Source organism: Hypanus sabinus, chromosome 11, assembly GCF_030144855.1.
Source record: "Hypanus sabinus isolate sHypSab1 chromosome 11, sHypSab1.hap1, whole genome shotgun sequence".
Classification (NCBI taxonomy): domain Eukaryota; kingdom Metazoa; phylum Chordata; class Chondrichthyes; order Myliobatiformes; family Dasyatidae; genus Hypanus; species Hypanus sabinus.
The window spans coordinates 66,860,882-66,875,731 of NC_082716.1; the positions used below are offsets into that span (position 1 = coordinate 66,860,882).

General features: G+C 38.7%; 1 protein-coding gene across 2 annotated transcripts in view; it reads left to right on the top strand.

Moving 5' to 3' along the window:
• ndc1 (NDC1 transmembrane nucleoporin) overlaps positions 1–14,850 on the top strand; it is a 29,754-nt gene that overhangs the window by 11,942 nt on the left and 2,962 nt on the right. Inside the window, exons 13-16 of one of the 2 annotated variants that reach the window (XM_059984593.1) lie at positions 3,275–3,390; positions 4,769–4,819; positions 9,829–9,892; positions 13,758–13,858. In XM_059984593.1, coding sequence (XP_059840576.1) covers positions 3,275–3,390; positions 4,769–4,819; positions 9,829–9,892; positions 13,758–13,858 — 332 coding nt within the window. The remainder of the gene's footprint in view (positions 1–3,274; positions 3,391–4,768; positions 4,820–9,828; positions 9,893–13,757; positions 13,859–14,850) is intronic. The other variant, XM_059984594.1, reaches the window with a different exon arrangement.

Sequence of the window (14,850 nt, forward strand, 5' to 3'; positions counted from 1 at the left end):
CCTGCCTGCCGCAGTACGGCTTCTGTATCACAGTGATGCAGCATATTAGGATGCTCCCAAGTGCATCTTTGCAAAGGCTAATGAACAAGAGTGGGCCAGTTTTTTTTTGTACTTTATTCAGTAACTTTTAATTCCAGTCCTACAATCTTTATATTATTGGCTTTCTATGCTATTGAATTCTTTCTGCCTTGTGCCTTAGTTATCTTGCCCTCTAGCACTTAAAATTTATACATCGCAACGCCATATTATTGTAAAAAAATGTTGATGTAAATCTCTTGAATTCCCTTTGAGTGCCTCATTAGTGAAAATGATTTGCCCTCGGAGTGGTTTTCATTCCTTTTTTGCAAAATCACTCTCAGTCCATTGAAATTAACCATTCTCCAAATTAGAATTTGTACTTGTTTTTTTTTTGCAGAGTTATAGGAGATCTAGTGTGGTGGTCACTATGAGAAGACCATTAATCCAAATCCACACCCCAATTTCATTGCGTAAAACAAAACTCAGCATTGATCCTCTTACCCCCCCATATTCCTATTGTTGGATTTAATATGTACTAGCTGAGCATTTCATCTGCATCCGATTTACGAACTGTGCACCCTTCATATTTTTCTCATTGATGATATCCCAATTATGAAATCTCACTCTGTTACTGCCACAGTATCTTTTATTTTTCCAAAAATCCTGTTTTTGTGTTTCCTTTGGACTGTTTGAAGGTCTATAATTCCCAGTTGTGTGACTTCTCCTTTTGGTTTAATTGAACGTGTATAGTCTTACATTAGCTGTTTCACAAGTCTAATAGGTTTTTTCACAAAGCTGACTATTACCTCTCTATTTAAATTCACTTCTCGTCTGAGAACTCAAATTGGCAACTATTTGCTGATATCAAGCTTCCATCGCTGTACCTTGTTTACCAAATCTCTTGTGTTTAGCAAGGGATATAGTATCAGTAAATTCGGTCCAATTGAGATAAAATGATATTAAACGTCCTTTATTTGTGAACAAAGTAGATGAACAAATACACAGTTCAGGAAGTGCTATCCATACGGATTCTAATGAGAGAAAGTAAAGAATTAAAGTTAAGGTCCCCTAATAGCAGCTATCCTCTGAGTATTAATTGATTACTCAGCTAATCAACTAATTTGATTAAATTAGCTGAGTTTGATCATTAATTTTGTAACAAAGGTAATATAGATGACCCCTGCATTACAGCCATATGGTAACAGCAATTTGTCCTTGCAAAAGTCACAAATCACTATCTTAAAAAATAAATTGAAACACAGAATTAAAATTTGCTTTTATAGAAATCATCTGGGAAGAAGTGCAAGAAGTAAATAAATTGAATTTTCAACACACATTTCTTGATATGTGCTAATGATAGTTTTGCATCACGTAAACTCACGATATGGACAGTTTTCTAGGAATGCATCTTGTTAATCTTGAAATTGATAATTCCACAGGAATCATAATGTTGACTGAAATTCAATTAAATTGCTGGGAGATTAACAGTATCAGACACTGAAAAGAAAATATTTAATTCTCAATGAATATATCATACTTTCTGTTGAGAAGTAAAAACTTTGAGGGAGATGTGACCATTCCGGGCAAGTAAAAGAGATTCAAGTTGTTTAGGTTTATATATCTTGTTTTAAAAGCCTTGTTATACTATTAGGAGTAGTAAGTCTGAAGATTGGGAGACTTTTTAAAACCCAGCAATAAGAAATTATTCCTGGAACCCTATAGAAATATACATAAACATTTTCCTGCTCACTGTTTTAATAATTTCTTTAAAAAACTTATTCATATTTTGCATGATCTATCATTTACAAATCCTTGTAGTACTGGCTGATTAGCTGAAAGTTACTAATGTTCACTCTGTAACACTATTCTACTTTGTTATTGCTTTTCTCTTAATGTATTTTAAAGTGATCTGTGTGGGTGGCATGGAGAAAGATTCCTCTGCATTGTACTGCATTACTTTTGGCAATAATAATCCAATTACCAATTAATTACAGGCAAACGTAATGTATCAGAAGATGTTAGATTAACTAGTATAATTAGCTTGGTTCAACACTTTGTTTCCACAACTTAGTGTGCAATTTTCCAAAATAAGCAATAATTCCAAAATCAAGAGAACTCGTAAATGACTTGTGATCTTTCAAAGTTTCAACTATTTCCTTTAAAATCCAAGATGAAAACTCATCTGATCCTGGAGTATTGACACTTATTTTGTTCCGCTGTTTTATTCAATGCCATTATCTTGGCTATGTTAATTCTGGTATGCCCTTTCCTATCAATGCGAGTTCCTCTCGCTGTCTAGGGTGCAAACTACCCCCTCTAATTGACTTGCCTCATTTATATGCCATATTCTATCATTCTGTCACTTATTTTTATTGATAAAACCAGATTTTTTTTTAAAGTTTGCGAATTATATTTCTACCAGTTGCGTATTAATTGAGTTTTTGTATTTGTATTATAAGACCATAAGACATAGTAGTAGAATTAGGCCATTTGGCCCATAAATTCTCCTGCCATCCAATTCCTAAATGGACATTGAATCCTTGGACACTACCTCACTTTTTTTTTTAAATATACAGTATTTCTGTTTTTTGCATGTTTTAATAATCTATTCACTATACATATACTGTGATTGATGTAGTTGTTTAATTATTATTTTATTTTTATTACTTTTTTTCTCTTCTATATTATGTATTGCATTGAACTGCTACTACTAAGTTAAAAAATTTCACATCACATGCCAGTGATAATAAACCTGATTCTGATTTATAAAGTAAGTCTATGCCTTTATTCCCTTTATCAAAATGATGTTATAATAAGAATCTGGGTTTTACCAATATTGCTAATAGTTAATAGCATAACTTCAGCATTGCCTTAAGAGAGCTTGAACTATACTTGTATTTGGAGTTAAGGTATCTCTACAGAGTTCAGGCCATCATATCTGCATTTCCTAACTGGCCAACTGCCTCTTATAATTTAATTTACTTTGGCTCAGTATTTGGAACCATTAATTAACTAAACAAACGCACACATCCTGAGTAATTTTAATAGCATTTTTGTTTGACCCTGTGTTACCAGTGGGTTAAAATTGTATAAAACAGTATGTTTTGCTAGGAGTACAGTAGGTTGTTTTACCATTAAGACTGCTCTGCCATTTAAAAAAAGTTGAATGGCCTGTTTGTACATCACTCAAACATATTTTTGTATGTATTTTGTTTGAATTGTTGTTACTGAGAGTTAACAATGCCTGTGTTTTCAGAGACCTTGGCGAACACAAGTCAATTTGCTGGTCAAGCTGCCCAGGTTGGCAGCAGAACTCCTGAAGTAACCAAGCACAGTCCTATTTCAGATTGGATACTTCAGAGACAAGAACAGGTAAAACTCATGGATTGTGCCTGGTCATTGAGTAAAGAGACTGCATTTCTCAGCCACATCAGTTTATTCACTGTATAGGTTAGTTTTTGTAGCCTGCAGGTTGTCCTGTATTAGATGCATTCCTGGAACATTGATTATTTGACAGTGTGATAATTTTCCTTACTACATCTCATCTTGTAACTTATTATAAAAGTCATGTTTCATTAGAAACTTGTTTCCCCTGTAGCTGAGTAATTTTGCTTGTAGCTTTGTACTAATTGCAGGTTGCGTACCCCCTTATCTGAAATTCCAAAATCCAAAACCTTCCGAAATCCACATTTTCTTTGAGGTCACAAATGGAAAATTCCACAAGACACTGGGAAGGTTCCCAGGCAAGAAGTGACCTCACATATGTAATGAACTGAAGTTAAAAAATAGAAAAACACTGCATAAGGTGAAAAATGAAGATCCCGATCATGTATTGTCAGCTTTGGACTGAACGTGTGCTGCTTAATGATATGTTGATCATGAGACAAGCAATGATCTATCACGATGAAACAAAAATTGAAGGTAATTGTGAATATTCAGCAGGCTGGTTGCGGAAACTTAAGAAAAGGCACGGCATTAAAATTCTAAAGCATCTGTTGTTCATGAAAATCTAACACCAGAACAAGTCTATAATGCTGATTGTTTTTATACCTTACATAAAACTTTTAAAAGTAAAATACAAATACAGTGTACTGTAACCCTTTAATCAAAGCTTGGCATCATAGATGAGACTGAAAGTCTACTGTTTGATGTTGTTCAACAGCTGATTCAGCTATTCTCCCAATGTTGTTGTGCTGCTTTTGCCCTGCACATGTTATATTTATTGATGGTCTGTAACAATTTTTACTGTTCAGTTCATGTGTGTGATGAACAAGTGTGAGACAAAGACTGCTTACCAGTCTTTTCATTGGAAGGGATGGTGATCCCAAGCTATCTCATTAGGTGTTCCAAAATCCAAAGGCCTCTGAAACACTTCCAGCCCCAAGCATTTCGAATGAGGGGGTACTCAGCCTGTATTGCTGCGCAGATTTCAGATGAGAAACTATCTGGAGGCAAAGAGCGGTGGAAATGCAGGACAGGTAGCTACTTGGAGGGGAAATTGAGCTTGGAAACTTTGTCAAGAATACCTGATGTTAACTCTGAAATTGCACTGATAACTACTAGTAGCAATGGTTTTTAACAAAGGTACAGGATGATTAAAATTTCACTTAAAGCACAGAACATTGACCCATCTGCCTTGCATTATTATCCTGTAGCTTTGTTTAATATAATTTGTATCCTCTATCCAGCATTTTAAAAGTTCAAACAATATGTATTAATATGGCTTTGAAATTATGCTTTGTTCATTTAGGTCAAAACTTTTGTGTTGAAACGGGGGCAGATAATGTATTTATTTAACAAGGTACTGTGAATGTCATTGAAGCCACATCAGATTAACAGCATGTAAGGTTATACCTTACATGATGCTTTGTTCAGCGGCTGGTTTCTTTATGTTGCTGTCTTCCTTTTGCTTGTGCAATAGTTTCATTCTGCAGCTTCTTGATTGGCTAAGTACATCTGACAGACTCTGTTATATTTGCTCTGTTCCTGGAACCTTTCCTTTAACCAAGAAGGAGCTCTTGTTTCAGTTGGTACTGGATGATACTAATGTGTCCAGCTGACTTTATTTAGGTGAAATTAGTTTAGGGACTTGACCTTAAACCATTTTCTCGTGAGCATAGAACAGTACAGCACAGGAACAGGCCCTTGGGCCCGCAGTGTTGTGCCAACCAATTAAGTTAGTGATCAAATGGCCAATTAAACTCATCCCTTCTGCCTACACAATGACCATTGCTTTCTATTTCCCTTACATTCATGTGCCTATCTGAACATCTCTTAAAAGTCCCTAAAGTAGTTCCCTCGACCACCACTTCAACCAGCATAACCACCAGTCTCTTCTTAAAAAATACCCCTCACACCTGACAAACAACGGAAAATCTGCAGATGCTGGAAATTCAAGCAGTGCACACACAATGCTGGAGGAACTTGGCAGGCCAGGCAGCATCTGTTGGGGGGAGAAAGTGCAGAAACATTTTGGGCTGAGACCCTCATTTCTCTTGAAATTGCCCCCTCTCACCTTAAATATATGCCCTCTGGTATTGGCCATTTCAACCCTGTGAAAAAGATTCTGTCTATTCTATTGATGACTCTCATAATCTCATAAACCTCTATCAGATCTCCTCCTAACCTCTGTCACCCCAGAGAAAACAACTCAAGTTTTCCAGTATCTCATTATAACACATACCCTCTAGTCCAGGCAGCATCCTGATAAACATCTTCTGCACCCTTTCCAAAGCCTCAACATCTTTCTTATAATGGCTGACCAGAACTGTGTGCAGTACTCCAGGTGAGGCCTAACTAGAGGTTTATAAAGCTACACATAACTTCTGAGTTAAAAATTCAATGCCTGGACTAATAAAGGCAAGCATGCCATATGCCATCTTAACCTGCCTATCAACCAAGGAGCTGTCGACTTGGACCCTAAGATCCCTCTGCTCATCAACACTGTTAAGGGTCTTGTCCACTAATTATGCTAGAGAATTATATTAACTGAGTGGATCGTGTTCCCAGGTTGGGAACCTCTGATTTATTGATCTCTCCTATCATTAAAATACACATATTCTAAACTGTGTCCCATCATATCTATTACTTTGCTCCTGCCTGTTTTCACTGGCCCTAACATTCATCTTCTCTCCCACCCTCCACTTTCTCAGCTGGTGCTCTGTTTCCCATCCATCTTGCCAAACTCACTTTGTCAAATAAAAGGCAGTTTAAATGTTTCCATTGAGAAATTATGTGGATGAGCACAATTCACCATTACAAATATCCTTTGACCTTTGCATATGGTCAAAATAGAATATAGTCGTAACGCCAAAGTATATCAGGATTACTTTAGTTCATGTTTTGTACATTACAAATTTTTTGGCATACTATATATTGTAATCTCTTCTGCTTTATGCCTTTAGTGCAGTGGTTTCTCAAACATGGAGAGGTTGTTTTGACCAAATAACATGTTAACATTTCAAAGGGATTTAATATATTGATCTGGAGTTTACATTGAGAATGACAGTTGCCATTATTGGAGCAAATGTGATGGCAAATTCTGAGGTGTGCTGTTGCACAGTTACTTGTGAAGTCTGGAAGCCGCTGTTAGTGATTTTCTTCACTGTTCGTAAGCTTCTCTATTATGATGAGCAACAGTTGGCAATTTAGCAAAATCTTCAGTTATTTACAAACTTTGGACTGTTGGAAATAATTGAAATTTTATGGTTTGCTGACTTAAAATAATTTTGCATGCATTGGCAGTTTTCTCAGAAGATAGATGCTGATCAGCTTCTGACTTTATAGATGTGAATGCCGAATTGAGTCAAATTTCTGGCCTTAGAATAATGAATTAGTAGTTAAATAAAGTAACTGTCATTGACAAATGCAATCATAAGCAATAGCACTGGAGATTTACTGGGATTTACAGCTAACACATGGATATATGAATCTGAAACGTCTGTGTAATTGCTATTTTAAAAGCAGCAATTTTTCTATAATTCAGGATATTTAACACATGGTTGTTCCACAGTCACAGAATACTACAGCACAATAACAGGCCCTTCAGCCCATTTAGTCCATACCAAAGTATTAACCTGCCTAGTCCCATCAGCCTGCACCCAGACCATTGCCATGTGCCAATCCAAACTTCTCTTAAATTGAACCCAAATCTACCACAAACAAGAGAAAATCTGCAGATGCTGGAAATCCGAGCAACATACACAAAATGCTGGAGGAACTCAGCAGCCCAGGCAGCATCCATGGGAAAAAAGTATGGTCGATGTTTGGGGCCGAAACCCTTTGGCAGGACAGGAGAAAAAAAGCTGAGGAGTAGATTTGAAAGGTGCAAGAAAGAAAAAGGGGGTGAGGAGCACCAGAGGGAGGCGATGGGCAGGCAAGGAGATGGGGTGAGAGAGGGGAGAGGGGATGGCATGAACATCGATTTCTCAACCTTCCGGTAATAGCCCCACCTTCACTATTTCCCATCCCCCTTGTCCCTCTCTTATCTCCTTGCCCACTCATCGCCTCCCTCTGGTGCTCCTCTCCCCCTTTTCTTTCTTTCATGGCCTTCTGTCTCTTTCACTAATCAACTTCCCAGCTCTTTACTTCATCCCTCCCTCTTCAGGTTTCACCCATCACCTGGTATTTCTCTCTGCCCTCCCCCACCTTGTAATATCTACTCCTCAGCTTTTTTTTCTCCAGTCCTACTGAAGGGTTTTGGCCCGAAATGTCAGCTGCACTTTTTCCTTAGATGCTGACTGGCCTGCTGAGTTCCTCCAGCATTTTGGGTGTTGCCCAAATTTACCACTTGTGCTGACAACTGATACCACATTCTTGCCACCCTTTGAGTGAAGAAGTTCCCACTCGTGTTTTCCTTAAACATTTCACCTTTCAGCTTTAGTTCATGATCTCTAGTTTTGGGCGCACCCAAACTCAGTGGAAAAAGCCTATTTGCATATACCTCTGTCAAGCCTTCTCTTATTCTCCTATGCTCCAGGGAATAAAGTTCTAACCTATTCATCCTTTCCTGATAACTCAGGTCAAGTCCTAGCAGCACCCTGGTAAATTTTCTCTGCATTCTTTCAATCTTATTGATATCTTTCCTGTAGATAGGTGACCAGAGCAGCACGCAGTACTCCAAATTAGACCTCCCAAGGTCTTGTACAACTTCAACATAACATCACAACTCCTGTACTCAATAAGTTGAAGGCCAACATGCCAAAAGCTCTCTTTACGACACTATCTGATACCACTTTCAAGGAATTATGAATCTGTATTCCTAGATCCCTCAGTTCTACTGCTCTCATCAGTGCCCGATAGCTCATTGTAAATTCTACCCTGCTTTATTCTCCCAAAATGTAACACCCCACACTTATCTGCTTTAAATTCCATTTGCCATTTTTCAGCTCTTTTTTCCAGCTGGTCTACATCCCACTGCAAGCTTTGATAGCCTTCATCACTGTCTACTATGCCCCGCAGTCTAGGTGTCATCTGCATATTTGCTGATCCAGTTTACTACATTATCATCCAGGTGGTTGAAGTAGATTAGATAAACAACAATGGACCCAGTGCTAATGCTTCTGGCACACCACTAATCACAGACATCCTGTTAGAGAGACAACCATCTGCTATTGCTTGCTGGCTTCTCCCAGAAAGCCGATGGCTCATCCAGTTCGCTACCTCATCCTGGATGCTAAGCAGCTGAACCTTTTTTGACCAACCTCCCATGTCAAAGGCCTTGCTAAATTCCATCCAGCATCCACTGTGTTGCCTTCTCCAACTTTCCTGGTAACTTCCTTAAGAAACTCAAGATTGTTAAGACACGACCAACCATGCACAAAGCCGTGTTGACCGTCCCTAATCAGTCCCTGTCTTTCCAATAACTTGCCCACTACTGATGTCAGGCTCACCAGTCTATAATTTCCTAGTTTATTTTTAGACCCTTTCTTAAACAATGGAACAACATTAGCTATCTTACAATCCTCTGGCACCTCACCCATTGCTAAGGATGTTGTAAATATCTCTGCCTGGTCCCTTGCAATTTCTGCACTAGCTTCTTACGGTTCGAAGGATTGTCAAGCCCTGGGGATTTGCCTCATCAGCAACCACCACCTCCTCTGTAATCTGTACATAGTCCATGACCTCACTTCATTATTCTTCGTGTCCATCTACCAAGTAAATAAAGATGCAAAAAAAATCCATACAAAATCTCCACGTTTCCGATTTGCTGGAGTTACTGAACTTTTTAGGAGAACGAGATGTACTCTTAAATATAATTAACGGTGTTCAAAGATTTGTTATTGATTCGATACAGATATCATGAGGCAGATAGCTGAGGCAGTCATTTATTCAACTTCTTGAGCAACATTAATTTGCCTCTATTTAATTGCAAAGTTTTATCTGCAGTTGACTACTGCAAGTGGCATTGTTAAATAAAGCCAACAACAAAGTATCAGAGAGCTTTTATTCATTTGTAACTTATTATCACTTGAAAAATTTCTGCATTACATCATATTTTAAAAAGTAAGTTGTGTTCAGAACTTAAATGCTTACTTTGCATGTGATCTTTAACTTGGCTTCTTTCCATTATGCATGTATGGAATTTTGAAATGAAATACTGAATGAACAATTTTGAAAATCAATCAGCTTTTATGAAATAATCCAGACTAATGGCTCAAATGTGCTCCTGCTGAGTGGCTTTGCATGTGAGTGACTGACACTGCATAGTATTTCACAATCTCAGCTAGCCTAATTTGTCAATCTTGCACATACTGCATGTCTTTTTCTAATAATTAAAAGAGATTAGATTTAATTACAGTTTTTTTCCAGCTTCCGGAAGCTTCAAGTCAGGCCTTGTTTGCGAACAGTCAAGCACACATTTGGGCTCTTGAAGGTAATTACTTATGTCAGAAATATGGTTTGCTTCGATTTGAAACATTTTTAATCCATTTACATGAAGAATGTATTGCAGTTGAGATCAGCAACCTTGTGGCAGAACTGCTAGTGCTGCTGCCTCTCAGCTTCCCATAGTTGTGCACATTTCCTTACCTGTTAATGTAAATTTATGGCAAAAAGATGAAAGAGGAGTTGATGGGCTTGTGAGCAAGAATAATTTGTAGGGCTGTAGGGAAATAAGGAGGGGGAGAATTTAATTGTTCTGCAGGATACTCCCAAGTTCAACAGGATTCAAATAGTAAACAGACTTGCACATCCACTGAAGCATGTTTTAATTTATAGACGTTGAAAATATTCAGACTTATTTTGAAATAGTGTTAAAAATCACTTACCGGACACACACCTTCAATCTGGCTTCAATTCCATTCTAATGAATAGCACCATGTAGCGGACACAGCTTAAAGGCCAAATGGTGAGTGCTTACTACCTTTCATCATAAGATAACAGAGCTCTGCTCTTATATTTAGCACTTAATCTACTGACATAGCTAAAAGTCAAACTTCCAGAGAATTCCAAATTTCTGTGGCAATGAGGAGATGTAGCCTAAAGGAACTCACCTGTTTATTTCAGCTATCCAGTACTTCTCCAAGGAATCATTGACTAATTCGTAGCATTGCCCACTTCAGTTGGTGGAGTGGAGAGAAAAGCAGAAACCAAAAAGTGATGAAAATTCAACAAGAAAAGTCAACTTTCAGTCAAATATTTCAGATTTTCTTCCCTTAATGACTCCATTCTGTCACAATTTTATCACAGTTTCAGCTTCTAAATTACATGTAATCATTGTGAGGCAATATTGAGTCCTTCTGGTTCACGTGAAAAATTGTCCTATCAAGAAAGGTTTAATAGGTTGGCTTGCATTCGCAATCAAATGGAACAGTCATGATCTCATTGCGTTTTGCAGGGATATGTTCCAGAGACAACTTGCATATTGTATAGCAAGTAGGGACTTTTTTTTGTGTGTGTTTGCAGCCATGGCAATAGGAGTCAGTGGTAATAACATTGATTTGTTGGGTTAAGGAGTTGACAGAGGGTGACAACAGTCCAAATTAACCTCCAAACTAGATTTGTGTAGCTGGGTGGTTAATGGTCAGTCTGGATTTAGTGGGCTGCAAGGCATGTTTTCGTCCTGTAACTTTTCATGACTTCATGCTTGTAACCTAAGCCCATGGATATTAACTTGCAATCAAAATAAAAAATATTTAAAAAGCAGTAAAAATTTAATTCCTGGTAAAATAGAGGTTAGGAAGAAGCAAACAAACTATCTAGTGACATCTTTTGCAAACCTCCTGACTCTCATAGTTATCATGATTATACTTCTTCCTAACCTGACACTTGTTTCAAAAAAAAAATGTTGTTCCCTTCTCAGTTCCTGTGTCCATCATATCTGCTCTCACCCTGTTCTGCCACAGTAACAGGGATAGTGTTCCCCTTGTCCTTGCCTACCATTCCAAGAGGCTCCGTATTCAGCACATCATTCTCTGTAACTTTTCCCAAATCCACTAAATGCATCTTTCCTTTTCCCCTTCCATTTTCCATAGGGATCACTCTAAGTTGCAGTGAGAGAGGAGGTGTAGCACTTGTCATGTTTACAGGGATATGTGCCCAGAGAAGATCAGAGGGAGGGACAACTCTCCCTGCCATTTAGGGCCTACACAGTCCTTCCACATGAGGAAACATTTCACCTGCTTGTGAGACCAAACACAGGTTGGAGACTGCTTTGAGCAGCTTTGCTCAGACCACCACAAAAGGCAGAATCTTTCAATGGCCACCCACTTCAATTTGACTTCCCAATCTATCATGTCTGCCCTTGGCTACCTCTGCTACCACAATGAGACCAGACTTAGGTTGGAGGAGCAACCTTGTATTCCATCTGGGTTGCCTCCAACCTGATGGGTTGAACATTAATTTCTGTAACCTGATAATTAAACTCCCTTACCCTTCTCTCTTTTTCCATTCCCATTCTGGTTCCCCCCCCCCCCCCCCATCTGCCAGTCACCGCCTTTTGGTTCCCCACCCACTTTTCTTTCTTCCATGATCCACTATCCTCTCCTATAGATTTCTTCTGTCCTTTACCTCTTGACCCTTCACCTCCCAGCTTCTTAGTTCAAAACTGCCCACCTTATTCTGGCTCCGGTTCCCATCCTTCCCCGTCCTAGTGAATGGCCTTGGCCTGAAACATTGACTTTCCCCTCCATAGTTGCTGCCTGATTTTCTAAGGTCCTCCAGCATTTTGTGTGCCGTGCTAAAGATTCCAGCATCTGCAGAAGCTCTTGTGTTTATGATCAGAAATTTTACCTGGATATGATTGGAATATAAATAGTGGAGTGAGCAGTGTTATAGATGCCCTTTGAACATGAGGGGAGGTGTGATGTAATGAATGTTTAGTATTTTAAAGATGTTTCATCACTGAGTTTTATCCCAGTAAATTGTTATATAGCTCAGGTGGACCAGTGTGGAATCTGTCTGGTCTGTCCCTTTTAGGCGTATGAGGAGAACTCATGGCATAAACTCGGTGGCTATGCAGGACATGAAGTGATATTAGATGCTCCACGTGCTCGTTCTACAACAATGTCACTTGGACTAGTGTATCGGTGGATTTCAACCACAAAATCCTGAAAATTAAAGAACACAAGAGTTTCTGCAGATGCTGGAGACCTTAAGCAGCGCACTCAAGCTGCTGGAACTTCTCAGCAAATCAGGCAGCTGGAAATTAGGGATCACTGTACACAATTTTGATATCCTAAACAAGTGTTACTTAAGGCTGGAAAATATTAAAGAAATCCAAACTCAGGATAAGAACTATTTAGAATAGAGGACAAGAATTTTTTTCCCCCAAACACTTGCAATTCTCAGCTGGATGCCCTGTTACGCCTATTCAAAATTAGAACAATATACTTATGGAGATCACACAAATCAAAGGACATGGTTAAATGTTGAGGGGTTGACTGGAGGTAAATTAGCCAGGAATTTGTGGAATATGTATCAGCTTCAAGGGATTGCAGAGCCTCCGCCTGTTATTGATGTCATTGAATTCCTGATCTTTGTATCTTCCATCTGAATTGGGCTATCAGCTGTTTTAACTCCACTAATTTACTGCCTCCAAACAACCCTTTTTGAATGTGCTTTCCTGCCTCACCATTCAATTATCTATTATTCGCCCCTCCCACAGAAGTGGATGAAGTAGCTGACTAAATGTTGAAGTCATTGTGCTGGAAAGGGGCAATAACACATTCTTTGAATCTGCATAAATACTGCCACAGGAAATGAAAGAATGTTTATATATTTTCATGTTGAAGGTCTGTACAATCTCGTAGGCATTAATTGTATAGGGTTGCATATGGGAGTCAAGATTTTAAATATACCCCATTGCTTGCCACTGAGTGTTTATATTGTGCTGATCTGATTATATTGATTACACCTAACTGTTATAATCAATCAGTGGTATATTGGATGACGAAAATCTCAAATAAACAAGGGGTTGCCCTACTGGCCTTTACCATTAATTCTGCAAAGTATGCCAGAGCTGTGAATTGGACTAAATTTCTGGGGATCAAAATGTTACTGATGTAATCTAAATAGTGTTTAATAAATATGAATCTCCAGGTTCCAGAATAAACCAAAAGTATTTTCCTCATTCATCAATCCTTGCGAGAAATTTCTGTAGTTTGACAAACTTTCAATGTTAATTGACCTGCATCAATCTAGATGGAACAATTTTTCCACTAGATCATTCTAGTAAGGATTGATCGAATTCGATCTAATATTTTTCAATTTAATTTCACTTGTCCTCTTTTTATTTACAGCCCTTTCTCATCTTGTGACGGCCTCATTTACAGAGGACAGATATGGTGTAGTGCAAACAATGCTGTCGTCTATTCTGTCATCCATGCTCTCTCTCCAGGAGGTAAGGATCTTTCAGCTTCTTTCTAGGCTCTGCCAAGCACTACAATCCTGACTTAAAAATACTTTCCCTGTGGTGTTTAGATTATCATGGTAAATTGTGAGTGATGAGGAATGTTTAGCATCCCTCAATCCTCACCACCTTTTAAGAGTTCATCTGCTTTCCCCTTCCCTTTTCTAATTGAATTAACCGACATGACATGAAGAGTCCCGAAATTAACTTGATGGCTCGTGTACATTAGCAGTACATCTCTACCATGAAGGACCTCATTGACCGGCTGGAATTCAGCTCAAGGAGATGCTTCCTTCTCTCACTTTGGAGAAGAACTCAATTTCAGCTTATTGATTGCCAAATGGCCTGGCTCGGCAACCTGTCAGGTCACTTCCCACGTAATATAGTCAGTACATATATTTGGCTTGTCTTCTAGAATTGCAACTCGGATATTTTTTGCCTTTTAAATTGCATTGATTATGTGAGTTCTGGATTCATCCATTGTCTGAGTGAGACGTGTGAATAACTTAAGTGACAAGAATGGCTTGGAATGGTGCTGGCTGAATACTTGAAAGCAGAGATTCCCAACCTGGGGTCCACAGACCCCTTGCTTGATGGTATTGCTCCATGGCATTATAAAAAAGGTTGGAACCTCTGCCTTAGAGTGTGTGATTGGACAAATTAAGAAGACTGTCAGACAGCATGAAAGTTGTGATACATTGATAAGGACGTCACACTACAAGATGATGCCTCAAAAGGGTCTTGAACCAACAGTCATGTGGAATGGGGGAGATAGGGTGCAGAGATATATTGCATTCAAATTGACAAGCTGCAGTCTTTAGTCTCAGGAGGTTTCGCCAGTAAACACTGCAGATGTTGGAAATCCACAGCAGCACAAATTGCTGAAGGAGCTCAGCAGGTCAGGCAGCATCTACGGAGAGGGATAAACAGGACATTTTGGACCAAGTCCCTTTAATCAGGACCAGGTTTCACTAGTATAGGTA